The 20,936-nt window shown below is 37.1% G+C and overlaps 2 protein-coding genes across 4 annotated transcripts; one reads left to right on the top strand and one right to left on the bottom strand.

The window, feature by feature from the left end:
- The first annotated feature begins 103 nt into the window (after nucleotides 1-103).
- Nucleotides 104-15,400, top strand: eRF1 (eukaryotic translation release factor 1). Of its 2 annotated transcripts, none has more exons than XM_053767527.1 (9): nucleotides 104-564; nucleotides 1,968-2,143; nucleotides 2,435-2,673; nucleotides 3,074-3,304; nucleotides 4,228-4,383; nucleotides 4,762-4,862; nucleotides 5,752-5,845; nucleotides 6,566-6,713; nucleotides 13,539-15,400. In XM_053767527.1, the coding sequence occupies exons 1-9, from the start codon at nucleotides 482-484 to the stop codon at nucleotides 13,622-13,624; spliced, it is 1,314 nt and encodes a 437-aa protein (XP_053623502.1). In that variant the 5' UTR covers nucleotides 104-481; the 3' UTR covers nucleotides 13,625-15,400. The 2 variants fall into 2 exon arrangements, with proteins under 2 accessions (XP_053623502.1, XP_053623503.1); XM_053767528.2 differs by lacking the exon at nucleotides 13,539-15,400 and adding an exon at nucleotides 7,711-12,494.
- A 1,503-nt stretch (nucleotides 15,401-16,903) lies between these two features.
- LOC128682650 (transcription initiation factor TFIID subunit 10-like) lies at nucleotides 16,904-19,051 on the bottom strand. Of its 2 annotated transcripts, none has more exons than XM_053767530.1 (3): nucleotides 18,934-19,051; nucleotides 18,567-18,737; nucleotides 16,904-17,554 (listed from the first exon to the last, which is right to left on the bottom strand). In XM_053767530.1, the coding sequence occupies exons 2-3, from the start codon at nucleotides 18,734-18,736 to the stop codon at nucleotides 17,335-17,337; spliced, it is 390 nt and encodes a 129-aa protein (XP_053623505.1). In that variant the 5' UTR covers nucleotide 18,737; nucleotides 18,934-19,051; the 3' UTR covers nucleotides 16,904-17,334. The 2 variants fall into 2 exon arrangements, with proteins under 2 accessions (XP_053623505.1, XP_053623504.1); XM_053767529.1 differs by having other exon boundaries at nucleotides 18,567-18,740; nucleotides 18,934-19,050.
- Nucleotides 19,052-20,936: the final 1,885 nt, after the last annotated feature.

Below are 20,936 nucleotides of genomic sequence, written 5' to 3'. Positions count from 1 at the left end.
AAATACCTGTGAGAACACCATTTCGCTTCGCTATTTATGAAACCTCAAACAATGGCAATACTCTCTGCTATTTTTTTACGCAGGCAATCCACACTACCACAGCTAGCTGCCTTTTGCTGCCTTGCCTACGACGACTAGACGGACGAGTCGGAAGAGTTCGTTCGATTGTGGTGTGCTCACGTCATCTTTTTATCTTATTTCTGTGTCCCACATGCTTAGGGGTAACCGAAATAAGAAAAAATCCAAGAATCCCCGCACAAGAAGAAAAGATAGAGCGCTGGCGGACTTAAAAGTGAATTAGAAAGTGTGTGAACAGAGTTTCGAGGTGTCTCGTTCGTCCGGTTTGATCTGGTTCTCAGCAGTCAAGCCACACCACGAGTAGCGATCTCCTATTTCCTCATTTAATATTATTTACTTTCGTGTATTTAAAATACTTTTGTTGTAATTTATCTTATTTGTGGTGAACTAGTGATTTTATAAAATGTCAGAGGAATCTTCAGCAGATCGAAATGTTGAGATATGGAAGATCAAGAAACTCATCAAGAGTTTGGAGATGGCAAGAGGGTAAGTTTTTGAATCACGTCCCATATATTTATACTGTAATCACGTGGTTTGCTATTGTTTTATGGCGTGAAGTTGTGACTGCGTGGTCAGATGGGGCTGCGTCACTATCCACACATGCGCCCTGTTGCATGCGCAGTATAACCTTCACAATTCAAGACTACGTTGCAATGCGCATTGCACTTGTTGACTAAATTGGAGGGGCACCATTTTTTGAAACTGGGTAGCACAGATGGATAGAATAATAAGCAATGTTTATGTTGGAGGAAGATGGAAGGTAACGGAGAGAGAAGACCATCTTCTAACAGATTCATGGTAGATATGCCAACCCCAGATAATCTGATATGATAAAGTACCTATGTGATGATGACTAAGCACAAAATATTACCATTGTATAAGCCAGCTTCATTCCATATTTGCATCGTTAGTTGGGCTCAAACAATGTTTCGTGGGACAAATCCACAGGTTGCAACATAAGTAAGTCTTGAGCAAAAACATTAAAACTTTCAATTAATTTTGCTGTCATTAACCATTGAAAGTTGAGACCATATTTTGACTCATACATTATGTAATACAGTTATTCTAGACAGTAAAAGATCTCTGAACATTGATATTCAATCTGGCTCTTTATAAACAGCTGTTTATTCATATAAAAATACTCTTAAGATAATAAATTATTAGGGACATCAGTGCAAGCACCAAACTGGTGATCAGTCCTCCTGTACAGGGACCATTTCACCCCATTTCAGAACCTCTATGCTTTAATCTATAATTCTTTAAAAATGTGAACATATCTGTTATCTACTAATATTTAATATTCATTATGTAACATTTACTGTTTTTCAATAGCCTAATATCCTGATATCACACATTGAAATGCAATAATTATAATGTATGATTCATTTTGTAATTGTGCAATAAATTATTGTTGTATTTTATAGGTACTACAGTGTGCAGCAAAGGTTCTGCCCTTCTGCATGTAACTGTACATCACAGACTGGCCTACTGATGTTCCACCATATTCAATAACAACTAATTACTAACTGTCATAATAGACCAAAAGATAGACCTGTTGTCTATTCTGCTAACTTTAAGCCAAGACTGCTTTTCAACAGTAACTCTTATGACATGCAAGCAATAAGAACTATCACATAACAACTCATAGTTAGTAGAATCAACACTCCCTGGCAACTGTCTTTATGACTCATCAGTCAGAGATGACTGACCGACTCAGCCACTGGTCCATACACTGCATTGTGTCAGAATCTGCTGTGCCCTGCCTTGACTCTGTGTAACTGTGTAGTACAGATAAAATGTCACTTGTAAGTCACATAGACTACAGGTACAATTTTCCTTATGTTTAGTGATGATACTGAAGACCTTAACTTTTATTTCCTTAATTCCAGGAATGGAACATCAATGATATCCCTAATCATTCCACCCAAGGATCAAATCTCGCGAGTGTCAAAAATGTTAGCCGATGAATTTGGTACTGCATCCAACATCAAATCTCGAGTGAATAGGCTCTCTGTGCTTGGAGCTATTACTTCTGTACAGCATAGGCTCAAGCTTTACACTAAGGGTAAGCTTCCATGGGACATCACTTGCTTCTGGTCCGGTCTTCACATTGTGACATCGGTTGATCATGAACATTGTCCAATTTGTATGAGAGCTTTCATTTACTGAAATTAAAAACCAGATATGTATACCAAATCGGAATATGTATAATGAAAATCAAAATTTTGTGTAATTATATATTTTGGGGCATAACAAGAATTCAACAAGAGATAGGTTTTGCTTTTATCCATAAATTCCCACATTTGCGAAGACCTAGTATGCAGTAGTTTATTAATGATTTGTAAATACTTTACAGTTCCTCCCAACGGCCTGGTTATATACTGTGGCACCATCGTAACAGAGGAAGGCAAGGAGAAGAAGGTCAACATAGACTTTGAGCCTTTCAAGCCGATCAACACCTCACTGTACTTGTGCGACAATAAGTTCCACACAGAGGCGCTCACTGCTCTGCTGGCAGATGACAATAAATTCGGTTTCATTGTCATGGACGGTAACGGAGCGCTGTTTGGTACTCTGCAGGGAAACACTAGAGAGGTTAGTGTTATTGTAGAGTAGAACTAAATAAAATCCTTATCCTTACTTATTATAAAAACTAGTATCGTCTGACTGCATCTGTTTGTATTATGGTTTTTACCAATATATTCATGAGGTGCATGTTTAGGTGTATGATTTATTACAGTTTTACTAGCAGAAGAGTGAACTAAACTGTCCACCAATATTGCAAGTTTCCTAACGATGTTCCCTTCAACGAAGCAAGTGGTGTTCTATGAAAACCATACATCAGATTAATATACAAACTCATGTGTCACAAGTAGGATTTGAACTTGGGACCCTTCGATAACAGTGAGATCTAGGAATAAATATAATACTATAATAATTTATTTATTCGTAGAGTTAGATGTTGATCAAAGTCGCACACAATGCTATATTGTAGGTACTTCACAAATTCACCGTGGACCTTCCAAAGAAGCACGGGCGCGGTGGTCAGTCAGCCCTGCGTTTCGCCCGTCTCCGGATGGAGAAGCGTCACAACTACGTACGGAAGGTGGCCGAGGTGGCTACGCAGCTGTTCATCAGTGCGGACAGGCCCAACGTGGCCGGGCTCATTTTGGCTGGTTCCGCTGACTTTAAAACCGAGCTCTCTCAGTCTGATATGTTTGATCCCGTAAGTTCTTTACAACTTAATTATTTTTTATAGTTTGACAACTAGGGATCATGGTCCACAAGGAAAGAAGACGAAAAAGTAAAGGAAAGCGGCCAGAACGTTTCCAATGCACCTCAGTTCAACTTTAGGAACCTAAAATGAATTACATTCATACTAAAAATCAAGTCAATGGCACGAATTTGCGATGCAGTACAGTGTAGATAGTAAAGTGGATCGCGTTTAGAGACGACGGGAGAAAATGCCAAAGTTTTTTGGAGATTTGACGTACGTCAATGTCAAGAACTATAGAAAACAAAGAAGCACAAGCGACAATGAAGCCGGGCCTCTAGGCTTAGGCCATTTAGTTTTAATTTCTCTTTCCACCCAAAAGTTGGCTGGAAGAAATTGCATTTGCGAAGAGTCTCTGTGCTCATCTGTGTTAGCTAGCATACCTAGTTATAACTTATTGTTATTTCTTAGATTGTAACACAGGTCGCGAGGATCAAAGTGCACTGAAACTGGGCCAAACATTATTGATCTCACATCATGGAATAGTGTTTGAGCTATCGAGACAATGACAGTTCCGCCGAATTAATTCATGTCTATGTCTTACGCCGACGAGTATTTTCGTATTTTCATATTTTCATTAGAGAGTAGTAGTTACTCTCAACTAAACTTTTAATCTTATTATTATTTTCAAAATTAGTTAAAAATAATTTGTAACATGTAAAACAAATCCATATAAATTTACGATCAACGAGAAAGCAAGAAAATTATATTATCATACCAATCCCTCTAAACACGATTACAGTCGGTCAATAAAATGTAGAAAACTTATTTTTGACGATCAAAATTTTTTTTTGCCATTGCAATACCAAATAGAACGGTCAAGATTGGTTGATAAAGTTTTTGGACAGTCTGTACATATATTTTCGTTTTAACAGCGTCTGCAAGCCAAAATCATCAAATTGGTGGACGTGTCGTACGGCGGCGAGAACGGATTCAACCAGGCCATAGAGCTGGCCGCGGAGTCGCTGCAGAACGTTAAGTTCATACAAGAGAAGAAACTCATTGGACGGTACTTCGACGAGATCTCACAGGTGAGATCGTTTTAATCCTGTCAAATGTTTATTTTATTCAAGTATTTGTTGCCAGAATAAAAATTGAACTTTGAATTGAATAAAAATTTATTTAAGGTAAAGAAATGTTACATGTGAGTCAAAGGTCCGAGTTAGATCGGTAGATGATGGAGTGGAAATAAATTCAAATTCAAAGCATTTACTTATAAATTACAGAAAAAAAATTAATTTAATTCACGTGATATAGTTTTCATGACAAATTTTATTTATTTTATATTATACATATAGTAATTTCTGACCACTGCTGATAAGAAATGCCGAAAGAAACTAATTTGAACAGTGTTGGTCGCTATCGTGCCGGACTTAATAATGATCTGTGATGATATATATTGTCGTCAGGATACCGGCAAGTATTGCTTCGGTGTGGACGACACTCTGCGCGCGCTCGAGCTCGGTGCCGTCGAGACACTCATCTGTTGGGAGAACCTCGACATACAGAGGTTAGTACTATGATAAGGAGAGATTTACATCTACATATATTATTTGAACTAGATGTTGCCCGGGGCTTCGCTCCCGTGGGAATTTTGAGATAAAATATAGCCTATAGCGCAATCTTGGATAATGTACATTTCTAATAAGAATTTTTTAAATCGGTTCGTTAGTTTCGTAGATTACCCGCTCAAACATACAAACTCACAAACGCTTACCTCTTTATAATAATAGTATAGAATGTTTGCAGTTTTGTAAGATTGACGAATGTGAATGTGATGTTTAGGATGTGTTTCTGTAAGAAATTATTGTGCCTATTTTTTCTTACTAAATACCTTAAAAGGTTGTGTGTACCTTGTATTTAGCTAAATAAATAAATTGCTCACTACAGGATGGTTCTCAGAGCATTTCAACCGCTGCGGCCGCACTATCTGACTTTAAAATAATTAATCTGTACTGTGGTAATGTTAATTTTATGAATGACTAGCTGCGTCCCGGGGCTTCGCTACCTTGCGAATGTCAGCATAAAAAGTACCTTATGTGTTATTCCAGGTTAAATTCTACCCGTGTACCAAAATTCATAACAATACGTCCAGTACATTTTACGCGTGAAAGAGTAACCACATACAAACACACATCCTCACAAACATTCGCATTTATATAGTAGGATTGATTTTGGAAATTATTCCTTCCTCAAGAAAATTTACGGATCGTAATGACAGCGCGGCCGCGCTCAGATTACAGATATAGCAATATATATGTTACCTTGTATCAAAAAGTTGTAGAGAATGTTGTGTATAATGAAAATTAGATTTAGTTTAATATGTGTAATTGGAATCCCTTGAATTAATAACATTATTTAGAAAATATTTGGCCAAACACAATGTTTTAATATTTCAGATATGTACTGAAATCGCACGCCACCAACATGGAGACGATCCTGCACCTCACCCCCGAGCAAGAGAAGGACAAATCTCATTTCACAGACAAAGAGGTTAGCGTCATTTTTGTTTAGAACTATATAAAAAGAAATCATGAAACTATTCATATCAGTCTTGACAGGGTCGTGGTCAACATGTTCTTTTATTCTGGGAGGCAGGTGTATCCTAAATATGCAATTATAATTATCAAATTGATGTAGCAAAATCTTCTTAAGTTTATAATTTAAATGTAATTATACCCAAGCCAATATTGGTGGGATATGTGAAGCATTAACTTTATTTATAAGACTTGATAAATTTGTTTCATACTCGGTGAAGAAATAACATTTCATATAATTTAATTTTCATTAGGGTTGACGCCAGGTAAAAAAAACACAGTTTGGAAGAGTTGCTTCCAAATTTAATGGCACTTATTTACGCTGACTCTGGATTTTGGGGCGTCACAGCTCCGAATGTAATTTGACGATGAATTCTACTAGCTTTTGCCTGCGTTATTTTTTCCAGGATAAAAGGTACTCTATAATCCTTCTCCATACTTCAAACTACATGTATGCAAAATTTCAAGAAGATTGGTTGAGTAGATAGAGCGTGAAGAGAGGGATTTATAATACTAGCTGTGCCCTGGGCCTTCACTCCCGTGGGAATTTCAGGATTAAAAGTACCCTATGTGTTATCCAGGCTATATTTTACACGTGTACCAAATTTTATAACATCATCACAAACTATTTAGTTAGGATGTTAGTACAATGAGCCTCTCCCCCCCCCCCCCCCAGAGCGGGGTGGAGCTGGAGCTGGTGGAGTGCCAGCCGCTGCTGGAGTGGCTCGCGAACAACTACAAGTCGTTCGGCGCCACGCTCGAGATCATCACCGACAAGAGCCAGGAGGGCAGCCAGTTCGTGCGCGGCTTCGGCGGCATCGGAGGTGAGACACGCGGATATGTCGATCATCGATACAGGTTCATTAATAATAATAAATAAATATATTAGGACAAATCTCACAGATTGAGCTAACCCCGAAGTAAGTTCGATACTTGTGTTATGGGATACTAACTCAACGATACTATATTTTATAACAAATACATATATAGATAAACATCCAAGACGCGGGCCAATCAGAAAAATATTATTTTCCATCATGACCCGGCTGGGGATCGAACCCGGGACCTCTCGGTTCAGAGGCAATCACTTTACCACTGCGCCAACGAGGTCTTCAAAACTATTTACATTCATTTATTCCATTTGTATCTTTTACATCATCAGTACTTACATATATCTACAGTGTGGATCTTCGAGCGTTTCGACCTCTGTGGCCGCACTGTCATTACGATCCGTCAATTTTCTCGAGGAAGGAATCATTTCCAAAATCAATCATTCGTTAAATTTACATTCTTCTTCATAGTCGTATTCTTCATGGCTGAGGGTCGTGGTCATTACGTGAAATGAAACACACCTAACGACTTTCTTGGCACTATTAATGGAATAGTTTGCCATTGCTGTGTGTAATGTAAATACATTACCACAGTAAAAATTAAATACTTTAGGGCAAAGTGCGGGTTTGCATTTTCACTTCTCACCATCGAATCGATTCGAAATGGGATACAGCGAACCAATTACATTGCGCCATTGTGACGCGACGACAACCACACTGCAATGTCATTGGTGGTGGTGAGAATTGAAATGCTAACCCGCACTTCGCCCATAAATCAGAAATTAAAATGTATTATTGTATTTATTAAACTTCGAAAAATTCTAATGATATTCATATTATTTATTCACCGACCAATCATAATCTGTATTACCCTGAATTTCTCTAACACATGTTTTTAATTTTAACACTTTGTTACTAATCAATAATCTCTTTCTTGCTGCTTGGACATCGTTGGATTGACAAATAATGATAAAATCACGGTAAACGATAGGCATACTGCGATACAAGGTGGATTTCCAATCGCTTCAGCTCGACGAACCGCTGGACGACGTCGACTTGGACGACTATTAAGAAAATATAGGAATCTCGTATCACGAAACGCATATTGCCCATAATTTATTACTGTAGATCATAAGAGATATGCTTGCATAATTAATTTAGGTTGAGCTTGGTTTTATGGCAATAACAGAGTAAAATATAGACAACGTAGCCGTAACGAAATAGAGTAGTTTGACAACGATCTCCGTGGGGCTGTGGTCACGCCGGTCTGTCATCTGGAAGTACTGGGTTCGATTCCCAGGGGGGGCAAATATTTGTAGTAATCACAGATATTTGTCTACGATTCTGTGTTGTTTGCAACTTCTCGACGTTGTACCGGGCATGTGATGACGGGCAAAAGATATCCCTCTATCCCGTTTCTTCTCGTGAATTTCTAATATTTGTTTCTTTTGTGTGAGCGAAACGAAAAATATGACGATGTCTATAGTTTTCTCTGTCTCTTTTTTACGGTATAGTCGACAAATGCCACGTTCTGGAAATGACAGGCGAGTTAACGACAGATTCTGTGGATGCCTTATTCGGCAAATGACAAATTCTATATACGCCGGGTGCTAATAACTCCATTTTTTGTAAAAATATAGATTTTTGCAAATTTTTATTATGTCAATACCAGATCCAGTGGAATTTACGTGATCGTGTAAGTGTAACAAACTTCCTTCAAAAATAGAAAGGATGTCCTTTCAAATTTTTTTGTATTTGTAGTTGGCTAACAAAAAACATAGGATTTATAGAATCTCTCTAAAGGGAATCAACCGAACCTCAACCGAATCTTAAAAAATAAAGATTTATTTCTTACGCAAACCCTGGGTTTCGGGGTGTCACAACCATAATGTAACTGCGAACACGCGAAAGTGGAACGAGGTATAATCGATCATTTCAGAATCTGGCATGTGGCGACACTACGAGTTTTAAACACGGGCGGCCGGAACGCGGCGCGCGGCCGTTATTTTACCGATTGCTATTGATATACTTATTTTGTTACTACAGTCGTATGGCAATTTTCACCGACGAACACCTTAGGCTTTCCTATATAGGCGACACTTATGCTAAAAGTGCTCTTAAATGTTTTTTCACACTTATACTCCTCCGCTCCCCTCCCCGGCTATATGACGTTCAAAGAAAAGTGATCTTTAAAGCGTCGTCTGTAGACATACTTTACGTTGACAACAATTTAGCGGACTGCTCGCTGTCAGCGCTTGTCTTGTCAATGTAAAGTATGTCTACAGGGGACGCTTTAAAGATCACTTTTCATTTTTTTCATCTTTTGTCTGCGTTATTTTTTCCGGGATAAAAGGTACTCTATAATCCTTCTCCATATTTCAAACTACATGTATGCAAAATTTCAAGAAGATTGGTTGAGTAGATAGAGCGTGAAGAGGTAACAAATTTACTTTCGCATTTCGCTCGTCTTGTCAATGTAAAGTATGTCTACAGGGGACGCATTAAAGCTCACTTTTCAATGAACGTCAAATTGCGGTGCGGGAGAAGTAGTTAGAACCTTAACTCGGAAACCCTCGTGTTTATAAAAAATAGTATCAATTTTAGTAATGTTTTGTCCTTATCATCATATCAATAGCTATATTTAAATGCCCTGACTGTTTGGGCATTAGTCTTCCTTATGAATGGATAATAAGTATGGGCCACGACCCACCACGCTGGCCCAAAACGGAGTGGTGGGTTGTCACGACTGCAAATAAAACCGGGACCAACGGCTTAACGTGCCTTCTGAAGCAAGGAGGAGCTCGAGATAATACTTTACATTTTTGTCACCCATTCCGTGACCGACCATTGCGAAATTGCTTGCCACGCTAACCTCTTCATCTTAATACAATATTTGACATTGACGTAAGACAAAACATATTTTAACTAAAATTGACATTTTTTTATGTATGAGGGCAATTAGCTTCGCTTCGGCAATTTATTGAAGTTAGTTTTGATTCTTTATATATAGTTAAAAAAAAAAAGCGAATCGGGCTAAAGACACAGAGTTTTACTCTTGTTTGATTCCTGAATTAAGTTCTAATGTAAACCAATGACAGGTATACATACACATTACCACAAATCAAATTAAACTAAACAAATTTTATCAAAAATAATATTGATTTGTGATTTATTAATCCTTTATTAGGCTGAGCAAGTTTTGTTTAAAGACATTCAGGCTATCGACAAATATCTCCCGGGTCGCATTTTAGGGAATTAAATGTTATACGTACGGCTATCAGGATCACTTATTTATACATTTTCAAGGCTAATAATAATGCTGCCGAGTACAAAGTAAAGTTAGGTGTGTCTCGGTAAAAGTTGCCATTAGTTCATACGATAAATTAGTAGAAAATGCTAGTCATTGCAATACTGATATTGTAATACCGGAGATACGGTTTAGATGAAATTATACTGTGCAGTCAATGTATGTGAGAAACGCATATTGGCAGCTAAACGACTCGAATCATACATTGCGTTGTTTGTATGTGTGCTTTTATTTGCCGCAATGAAAAACCAGCAATGTGTGTCGAATCCGCCAAAGTTTGGAGAATTGTTTCGCGATAATGTGTAGCCGGCGTAACAGATTCGCAAATGGTGAGAATCGTTAAAATATCACAAAAATAAATATGATATTTTGCGATTCTGACATTTCGCAAATTTGACGTTATGCGAATCGGGCATTCAGCGTCGCCTAACATCAGTTTCTGTTCTAGAAAATCTGTCACTAAGGTCCATCTATTACGTCACGCATGAAAGTGAGGGGGGTCGTCTTGTCTATGAAGCTATAGACAATAACCAGTCCTGCCAACAACTTATTGATGCAAGGTACATATATTTCTATCTCTTTCATAGGTACATAGCCCGACCTCTCTTATACATTGCGAATACAGTTATGCAATGTATAGTTATGCATTTCAGCGTGCAAGAAGGAGAGGTTGGGCTACAGATGAAAGGGATAGTAATACATGTACTTACTTTGGATCAAAAAGTTCTTCGGAGTACTGACTCCAGTTTTACCTACAGCTTCATGATTTTGTCTCACATCAAACCCCCTCCCTTAATTAGTGTCAACATCAGATTTTTTTCGCCTTGAGTAACAGTGTTAGGGCCATACGCCATTAGTCAGTCACGCTACTTTACGAGGACGCAGTGGCTCCGTTGTTATGACACTGAAGTACATTCAAACTCTTCATACAATTTCTACGTTGATTCGTCGGCGGACGTGAACGTGACGGAGAACGACAGAGTGCAACAGAGCGCAATGGCGTGTGGATTTTACATATCAAGGGTATATCTCAACGTTTATGTATATGCGTTTCTGACACACATCGACAGATCCGAATAGATGCCCTAACATAACACTGTATGAATAGTTCCTATTTATCAAATAAGATAAAAAGGACGGAGAATGAAAATAATGATGATTTGGTCACATTATTAACATTTTATTTATATTAGAGTGCAATGGAAGTGTGTAGTTTAGGCACTTAGCTATGTAGTGAACGTGTTTGTTACTTTGGTAATATATTTTAAAACCCTCTGTAACCGCACACTGGCGCAATCATCACATTTTTATCAATTTATATTTATTAGCAAAAAATAAAAAAAAAACTATCTTGATAAATTATATGAAAACAATAACATTTTCTAAAAAAATACTAAGTGTGGATGATTTCGCAAAAAAAATAATAAAACGTGATGATGGCGCCGGTGTGCGGCTTGACAGCGCCTTAAGGTCGTAGCTACATTACATGACACTCCCAACTGGCAAAATGTTGTTCATTAAAGAGCGAGTATGTGTGTTTTATGCAATGAATTTTAAATATTTAAAAATATATAGACTCGCCATAAAGCTCACTTTTAAATGAACTTTATTTTGCCGGGTGGCAGCGGTGCGGTAATGGTTGCCCAAGTCATTTACGCTCCATATTGACAAGCAACAGGACAATTTTTCACATGAAATCAACAATTAAAACGAAGTGTGCTGCATGATTTCTAATTTCAATACATTGAGGATATGTTGGCCAAATATGGATAGATTATCGATACAGATTGATTAAAGTAATCGTGATTATATTTGTTAATCATGATTACTTTTATCTAACAACCGAAACAGCTAGCTTACTTGTGTCACGTGAGGTTGAGACTAATTAATTGCCTAATATTATTGAGACAATAGGCATTATTTGGTATTAGACTACTGATGATTTTTCATCAGTCATAGGCCACACGTTTACCGAGTGCGGTCAAATGATGAAATTGAAATTATATATTTTTTGCTCACCATACACGCGTGTATGTGTTCTCATGGTGAATAGTTAAAATATTTTTTTCTTTCTTCATGTGACTACAAGCTGGGATTAGGCGATTCACACACGGCGGCGCGCGGCACCATAAAGCCACAGATACACTAGGGAACATTTGACGCGCAACACATCGTTCTTTCCTTTTCATTACAATTTGCATGAGTGAGATCGGCTATGTGCTATTTCACTCGAGTCAGTGGTAATGCGTGAGATAGAGTGATCATGCGTGGAATGTTGCCCAGTGTATTCGTAGTATAGTGCCGCGCGCCGCCGTGTGTATTGCAGCTGCTTCCGCTGCAGCGCGCAGTGTGAGAATCGTTTTAGGAAGAAGGTAGTAGAAGCAAGTACAATTACTGGCACAAATGTTTGGTCCGCGATATATTTTTAAGATTTTTTTTTCCATTCATTAAACACATAGTGCACTGCAGTGTTTTATATTTTTTGAACCCTTGTATTTTTCCAAACTCATGTGAACCGATTAAACTTCCTTTGGCGGACACTAAACGAGGACACTAAATGAAAAAGTTAATTAATTGCTACGTATAGCATTATGTATAGCGATTATTGTTCAACTAAGTGAGCCGTTTCACTGCTCCGTTGCACTACGTTGCGTCGCTTTAAGGGTTAATAGGTAAACGAAAATGACTTAAAAAATTGAGCCCTATACTTACTACTTGCTATTAGGAATATAAGTTTATATTCTCAGTGGGTAATTCTAAATGACATCTGCCACTGTTTGAGAATCTCAATTCCAATAATGTTTGCCTACCGCCTATAAAAAGAATCTATAGTTAATTTAATTAGAGGTCGTCCATTAATCATGTAATTTTTTTAAGCTTTTTTATCCCCCGCCCTCATTCGCCTTTGTAACATTTAAAACTAACCACTAACCCCCACAAAAAATAAAAACGTGAAATCTTACTGCACCCCTTGTGATATTTCATGATTTTTTCTGAAATTTTCCATTAAAGGGCGACGACCCTTTCAAGCCTAAAATAATTAATGAACGACCTCTAATAACCCTTTCACTTGATTGACTTTCACAATCTGCGCAAGAGGAGAATCAGCTGGTACGTACGTTTAACTATCGCTCTAAGACTAAAAGGGCCTGATTAACTATTTTATTTACTATTTTCATCATCTCATTATACTCATTGTTTAGAGAAAGTCTAGTGTGGTAGTTGCCTTCCACACTGTGGTTCACCTGATTAACACGCAATCTAAAGTAATTTTAATTTGCTATACATCGCCATATTTATGATCTAATAAAAACGAAAAACATTAACTCACCCATCACGAAATCTCGAAAACTACTAGGCCTTTTGTGGCAGGAAGGTAAATTGTGACGCGCTAACAAAGAATTTTTACAAATTCCATCCCTAAAGAGAGTGAACGCGGGAGAAGCTTTTGAAAATAATACTAAACAAGTGGAATAAAAAATATATACTTAATGGAATAATTTTGTTTGCAGGATTGCTTCGCTACAAGGTGGACTTCCAATCGATGCAGCTCGACGATGAAGAGATCGATAACCTTTACGACGTTGACGACTATTAGACGATGTGGAAATGGCTGAGTCGGCCGCCACTGTCATCTGAAGAGCGCACCATTAGAGTTAATTTGTGACGGTCCACGTGAAAAGCTACCTTGTGGAGGGTAGTCGCAGGTCTATCCCGTAGACAGAGAAAGTTATACACCGTCATGTCTTCTATTTCGCACATTGGATATGTGCATATTAGGAATACGTAACTTTGTATGAGTATAGCCAGATTGGGCCGAGAATTTGTATGGAAATCTTCTATCATTTGGTTACTCTCCTCCGTCGTCTATATAGTTTTCTTGGTCTATCCCCACACATCAGGGCCGTGTCACGTGGAAGGGGAGCTCAGGCACGGATACTGACGCCGAGTTGAACACGATTTTTTAGAGTCCTGAGGAAACGGCTCTGATGTGTCGTATGCGCTTAATGCGTCGTAAACGGCCCTTCATAAGGTACCTATTCTCGTGGAACTTCATAATTTATGTATACATGTTAGGTACGGTCGGTTGCGTGTCTAGTTGCCCAACAGTAACCTATGCCGCGGTAATTAACGCGAGCAATGAGTTTGGTCAGCCCGATGTGCTGTCGACTGTACGCGGAATCCCACTGATTGGTCGCTATAGTCGTATAGAGAAATTAATTTTATGCCGTATTAAGCTTTGCATATCACTTTCAATTCTACTAATAAATGAATGTGCAAGTCCGGATGTGAGTGAATGTTTGTTGTACAATCTGCTGGACGGGTTTTAATGAATTTTTTACATTCCTACCATATCCATAACCGTGGAAAATACCGAAATTTCCGCAGAGCGAAGCCCCGGCATGCAACTAGTGTAAATTATGCAAAACAAGAAAAAACGACTACGCGACGTCACTTGTATGTACTCATTACCGGTTTTAACTTAGTTTTGTCAATAAATACTGCAATTTTGATCACTGGCTCAAGTCTAGCTATTAAAGATTTATAAAATTTAAAACTACATAAAATTCATTAATAAAAACCACACCAAATTGGTGTTTATTTTTATTATTTTCATGTAAGTAGTTATTATTCTAGGCGTATAATGAAATGACAAATTAAATTATTTACTTCATTATTGAATTTTATTTAGTGTAAATATATTTTTAAAATTAAATCTTAAATAGCTCGAATACCACATTGTTAAGCCGATGAGTTTTGTTTTTAAAAGTCTGTTAAATCTATTCAGTGTGTGGTTTATAAAGAGTAGAAAACGAATTTTTAACGAACTTTTTTGCTATTGCAACACCAAATATAATGGTCAAGATTGGTTGCAAACACGCAGTGTTGCCAAGGGCAAAGTGCCCTCATTCATTTTCTACTCTTTAGCCAACCAATCACAGTGCTGTGTATTTGTCGTTATGTTACAATGCTTCACTATGATTGGTTGACTACGTCTCATTTCGATAGTGAACAGCGAATGGATACATACGTGATCCTCACAGGATACCGTCACCTGAAACCCTATCACAGCGACTCTTTATATCGATGTGTGTTGTGCGACTTTGCTATTTATATTACCATCGAGTCGATTCGCAGTGAGACGGAGCCAACCAATCACTGTGCGCCATTGTGACGTAACGACAACCACACTGCAATGTGAATGGTCCACTTTCACTTCGAATCGACTCGATAGTGAGAAGTGGAATGCAAAATGCATTTGTCGAGGCTTCCAGAAGCATAGTGAATCGAAAAGAAATTATCTACAACAATTTGTTACGTTTCAATTTGTAAAGTCTATTATGTGAATCAATAATACAGCAGTGCGTCGAAACGGCTTTTTTTAACTCCCCGTGCTAGGGACTATCCCCTAAGTCAAAACATTTAATCAGAAATTTAGTCTAATTTGGTTCGATTCCCAACGCGGGCAAATATTTGTCTGCTCTGGGTGTGTCGTGCCTGTTTCTGCGCTTGTGACCATCAAACCCGCGATACAAGTTAAGTGTGGGCCGTTGGGTGTTGTTCAATCAGACCTTCATTTAAAATTAAATACTACTAGTATTTCGGAACGACCACTGCTAAGAAATGCCGAAAGAAACTCATATTTAAACAGTGTTGGCAAAAGTGCTTACCAATATTGTTTTTATTCATATTTACTAGAGCTTCTAAACACAAAGCATAAATAGCGGTGTAGCGCCGAGAAATTCTTGGTTCTCGGAAATTTTGGACAATATTTTCCCACCGATTCGTGTATTCTCGAAAATGTCGCCAGGCACAGAACAACCTGTTTGATTTATATACTGCCAGTTTAACACTATGCGGGTGGGGCCGCTCCCGACGAACCATACTAATAGTATGGAACGTCGGGAGCTAATAGGGCAGGTCAGTCTAGCCACTGACGGCACTCATATCAAGACTGATGGATGATTTACAATTTTTTGCTGGAAACACTATAATTTTTAAATTCGCTTACCACATCCGGGATCTAGCTAAAATATGGAAAATGGCATTGTGTGTTTTCATTGGTATCAATCAATATGGTCAAAGGATTAAATTTCTTCCAAAGGAATAAGATTTATTTGTTAACACGTAGTGCGTATAACAAACGAGAGTGTATCGATTTAATTAATTGCATTTATTTAAATTTAGTACCTAATGTATTGATACAAAAATATTATTGGGTTTATTATAATATTTAACGGCAAGTCTTATTTCACAACTCTCTGATAAAATATCATTATTTGACAGAAAAACTGCTAGATAATTATCTGTTTAATACGTTACATATAAAATAGAATATCAGATACTATCTTTTTAATTCGCGACCCAACTCTGTCAAAATACCAAGATTGTAATAAGATTAGCTTTTAGGATATCTACGTGAAGAATATTTGATATACCAATGCCAAAAAAATTGGTTTGTTAAAAAACCTTTTTCTCCAATCGACAGACTGTATGTACTTTGACCCTATCGATTGATGCTACAAAAGTATAGAGCGTTGAAGTTTTGTCTATTTCTGTATAAACAATTAGTTAAATTAGGTAATAATAGATAATATTGGTTATTATAGAAATAAAGACTAAAAAACAAAAGCTTTTAAAATATGATTTGGTTAATAAATAATTGATTATTATTTCTGTCACTCATTAAAAAAAAAGTACCTACAATGGCGACGGAAAATTCTTATTTCTTATGTGTTAACGAGTGAAGTTGATTTAAAGCATATAAAATTGGTAGGGAATTAGTGGAACTACATGTCACCTTAGCTGATTTCTTCTACATATTATATTAATTACTTATTATTTTTGAGGTTTGACGTAAATAAAATAACGTAAATTCTGGTATTCTGCACATCAGGTTTATTGCGTAAAAAATATTTTTTTACTCCCATGGTTATTTGCGTCTTATACAAATTAGTGCAACTCCGTTTTTTCTTACTAGACTTCTTATGTAAACAATCTCACCAGGGTCTTATTGTTATTTAACAGCAGTGAAAATTATTTTAATTTAGGAAATTACTTTCGTGGTTAAATAAATACTTTCGAATGTATTGGTTTCAAGTAATAATTGATTAACATTCAACAATAAGTACCGCGGAGATTGTTTGGGACTCGTAAGAAAAAAACCGAGTGTATTTTACAGGTACACATGCACTTGTTGAGAGACATGCACATTGATGTCAAGTCATCAGTTTGCATCTGTAGTAACATACTAGTACAAAATTTGTTATTTGACTTACATTAATTCATAATTTCTTAATCTATAAATCAGACGAAATAGTGAGGTTTTCTTGCTACAATACCATATTCTTGTAATGCAGGAACTAGGTCTTCCATTGTCATAACATATTTCTTCTCCTTGGGTCCCTTTTGGTTTTTGGTGCTCTGAGTAAGCTGACTTGAAGTTCTCATTTTGCAATGTTGAAGAGCGTCGTTAGCAATGTCTGAGAGGAACTTTTGCGATGCTAGAGCTATTAGCCGGATCAATCTGCAAAGATTAGAGTTAACACATAATCTGAATCAGTGGTCCAGTGGTTATGATTGCATGTGCCCAAAAGTTCCTAGGTGCGATTTCTACTTATGTTTTTCATCATTTGCATCATGAATAGTAGTTTGCAAAGTGGTCACTGTAGCCTGCAACAGCAGGGTTGTCACAGCATTGCACTTTGTGACCTAGGATCTTTTGCCACAGTACCCTGTAATTGCACTCTCTCTCTGTCTCACCCTTCAAACCGGAAGTGATTTAAGACATGAACTGGATGTTAATGAACAGAAACAGTACTCAGTCCCAGGATGGAAGGTAGCCTATGTACTTCTCCATACTACAAACTATATGCATGTAAAATTGTATGAGGTAACAAATTTAACTAAGGTAAGAGTGTACAATAAGCACAAAATTTTTAATAATTCTGCCCATGGGGGGTGAACATGCATAGATTTGGAGATATTAGAGTCTAAATAAAATTACTTTTGAAAAATAACCAGCTCCACTCCACTCGTGGTGACCTAGCATATACCTAGACGTTAATTATATCTACTCAAATTTTAAAAAATTGGCAGTGTTTTAGCAGTGAAAGTATGACTATTATGGATTATTTGTTATTGGTTGACTGGCACAGAATGCCATATGGTGTTATGTCAACTATTTCAACATAATACAATTTCAAATTGCAAAAATTCTCATGTTAAAAGATGTATTGACATGCATAAAAAGTTAATTGAGTACAGAGAAAGCGATATTCGTAAGTACCATAGCGAGTAGAAATCTGGAGAGGCCTACCACCACAAAAAATATGATGTCAGACTTCAACGATTATGTACTGACTAGTGTTCAATGTGGCTAATGTAGCCAGTCTTATTGGTAAATATTGTCGTGCATCGGAGGCATGTGAGCACTCTGTTATTGTAGTTGTATGGAGTTAGCATTCTATAACTAATGACAATACCTGTATTTGTGTAGAAAGGTGATCAATCGAAATAATAAATGGGTATTAAAGTACCTAGGATCCTGTGATTCGAAACCAGCCATGTTCAAATAGTGTGCCACCACGGAATCCGGGATTGAAGGATTGTAGTTCTCCAGCTGCAGAAGAAAATCGCTCAAGACGTGTCCCGCACCCGTGTCCTCTTCCATAGCGATCGATGGCGAGCCTATACGGCTCATCTGCATTCTGCTGAATTTGAAAACAGTTAAAACATATTGAAATTCTAAAATAATTGTTATAATTCAACCACCAATTTAAACGAAAGCGTTTGCGATAAACAACAATAACAGTGGAAATCACAAACAAGATTTAATACCAAATTTCTTTTAATTATGCGTATAAATAAACATTACAAATAATAAATAAATAGGTATGTATGTACCCAAGACGACAAAAAATGCAGATGCAGTGCAGAACAAACAACAAGAAAGACGTCGAGCGAGCAAGCAATATATATTTCTGTCAATGTTATTACTATCAGTAGTTGACGTTGATAGAATCAAATAAGTATTGCTATATCAAAAAAATCCTGTATATGTCCATATTCAAGATTTTTTTATTAGTAACCAAAGAACTACATCTAAACTAGTGTAGAACTATATACCTAGTGCAAGAAAGTTTTACAGTCTGTCAAGAAAGGGTGAAAACGAATTATGACGACCTACATATTATTGCCATTGCAATACTAAGTAGAATGGTCAAGACTGGTTGCGACCCAGTATTGTCAGACTACACGACACATCGCCGTCGACCATAGAATTAGTAGGTACTCCGACTTATTAAATCCACGCCCTCGACACCATATAAGTACACCTTCTAATAGGGCATATTACGCAAAGCTCAGCGCAGATGGCGCTATTGGTACAACTAAGGTACACAAACATTGCCAACGGAGGCAAAACGCGCCAATTTTCAATATTGTTGCAGATTTACGACCAAAAATACTTTCTACGCAATCGTGGTGCGAGTTTAAAGGAAAAAAGGATTTAGTGGATTATTCTGAAAATAATAACACTATTTTAGGTTATGTTCTGCATTATTTGGTCAAGATCTTACCTGTATGACGTCCTTATTTTAATAAATCTTCACGTATGAAGTGTTCCGAATAACTTTTCGACCGTTTACTGGCTCGAAAATTTTACAACGTGAGGCGTATCCCATAGTTTACGAAGTCTTTAACTTATGGAAAACGATTTTTTCCATTATTTCGGCACCCGAATATGTTACAGTGTTGTATATTTTCACAAACAAATGCTTACATAATGAAAGGATTAATAAAATAGGTACTTTAAAATAAACGTTTTAATCAATATTAGCAAAGCTTTTGTGTACCTAACATACAGTGCTGTACTCTGGCGGGATAAATGTGCAGTAATATTCCCTATTAAGTACTTCCTTGACGTACTGTACCCTCTCTTTCAAAACCTAAATTGAAGCATGTTTTGATCTAAAGTATGTTTCGTCTCGTTCTGACAATGTAAAATAATGTAAAGTGCCATAGTAACAACAGTAACATGGTCAAACGTACATATTATGTGGCGTCCGTCCTCTTACTTAAGACACGTATACGCGGACGCCACATAAGAGAATGTTGGTGGTCAGCTCAGTTCAGAGTTAGTCAAATCAGAATTGCATTAGCTAATATCAGAGTTACGTCAGAGTTGTGTTAACTATTTCACAGTCGTGTTAGCTATTTCACAGTTATGTTAGAGTCGTGTTAGCTATTTCAGAGTTATTTTTGAGTTGTGTTATGTCAGAGTTGTGTTACTTATTTCAGAGTAGGCTATTTCAGTTATGCCAGAGTTGTATTAGCTATTCATAGTTGTGTTAGCTATTGTAGAGTGGTGTTAGCTTTTTCAGGGTTATGTTAGAGTTGTGTTAGCAATTACAGCGTTGTGTTAGTTATTTCACAATGTGTAGCTTTTTCAGGATTATGTTAGTAGTGTTGTGTTAGCTATTTCACAGTTATTTTAGAGTTGTGTTAGAAACTTTAGAGTTGCGTTAGATACTTCAGAGTTGTGTTAACTATTTCAAAGTTATGTTATCTGTGTCAGAGTGATTTTTGAGTTGTGTTAGCTATTTTAGAGTTGAGTTGTATTAGCTATTTCAGAGTTATGTCAGAGTTGTTTTAGCAATTCCACGGGTATGTTAGAGTTAAGTTAGCTATTTTAGAGTTTAGTTAGCTATTTCAGAGTTATGTCATAGTTGTATTAGCTGGGGTGCTACAGTCAGAAAACCTCCACGATGGCTTGATAACTCAACTTAATTCTAACATAACTGTGGAATAGCTAACACAACTCTCACATAACTCTGACATAGCTAACACAACTCTAACACAAATCGAAAATAATTGTGAAATACCTAACAACTTTAAAATGACTGTGA

This window comes from Plodia interpunctella, chromosome 30 (genome assembly GCF_027563975.2).
Source record: "Plodia interpunctella isolate USDA-ARS_2022_Savannah chromosome 30, ilPloInte3.2, whole genome shotgun sequence".
NCBI classification, from domain to species: domain Eukaryota; kingdom Metazoa; phylum Arthropoda; class Insecta; order Lepidoptera; family Pyralidae; genus Plodia; species Plodia interpunctella.
Note: the sequence above shows the minus strand (reverse complement) of the source record. Positions and strands in the feature narration are given on the sequence as shown.

What these genes read in the sequence shown, in the direction of transcription:
- eRF1 (XM_053767527.1), top strand. Translation starts at nt 482, where the DNA reads ATGTCAGAGGAATCTTCAGCAGATCGAAATGTTGAGATATGGAAGATC. An exon ending in AGTCTGATATGTTTGATCCC is followed by an intron (nt 3,305 to 4,227) that starts GTAAGTTCTTTA and finishes TCGTTTTAACAG; the next exon opens with CGTCTGCAAGCCAAAATCAT. An exon ending in GAGAACCTCGACATACAGAG is followed by an intron (nt 4,863 to 5,751) that starts GTTAGTACTATG and finishes TTAATATTTCAG; the next exon opens with ATATGTACTGAAATCGCACG.
- LOC128682650 (XM_053767530.1), bottom strand. Translation starts at nt 18,736, where the DNA reads ATGCAGATGAGCCGTATAGGCTCGCCATCGATCGCTATGGAAGAGGAC. An exon ending in TTCGAATCACAGGATCCTAG is followed by an intron (nt 17,555 to 18,566) that starts GTACTTTAATAC and finishes TAATCTTTGCAG; the next exon opens with ATTGATCCGGCTAATAGCTC.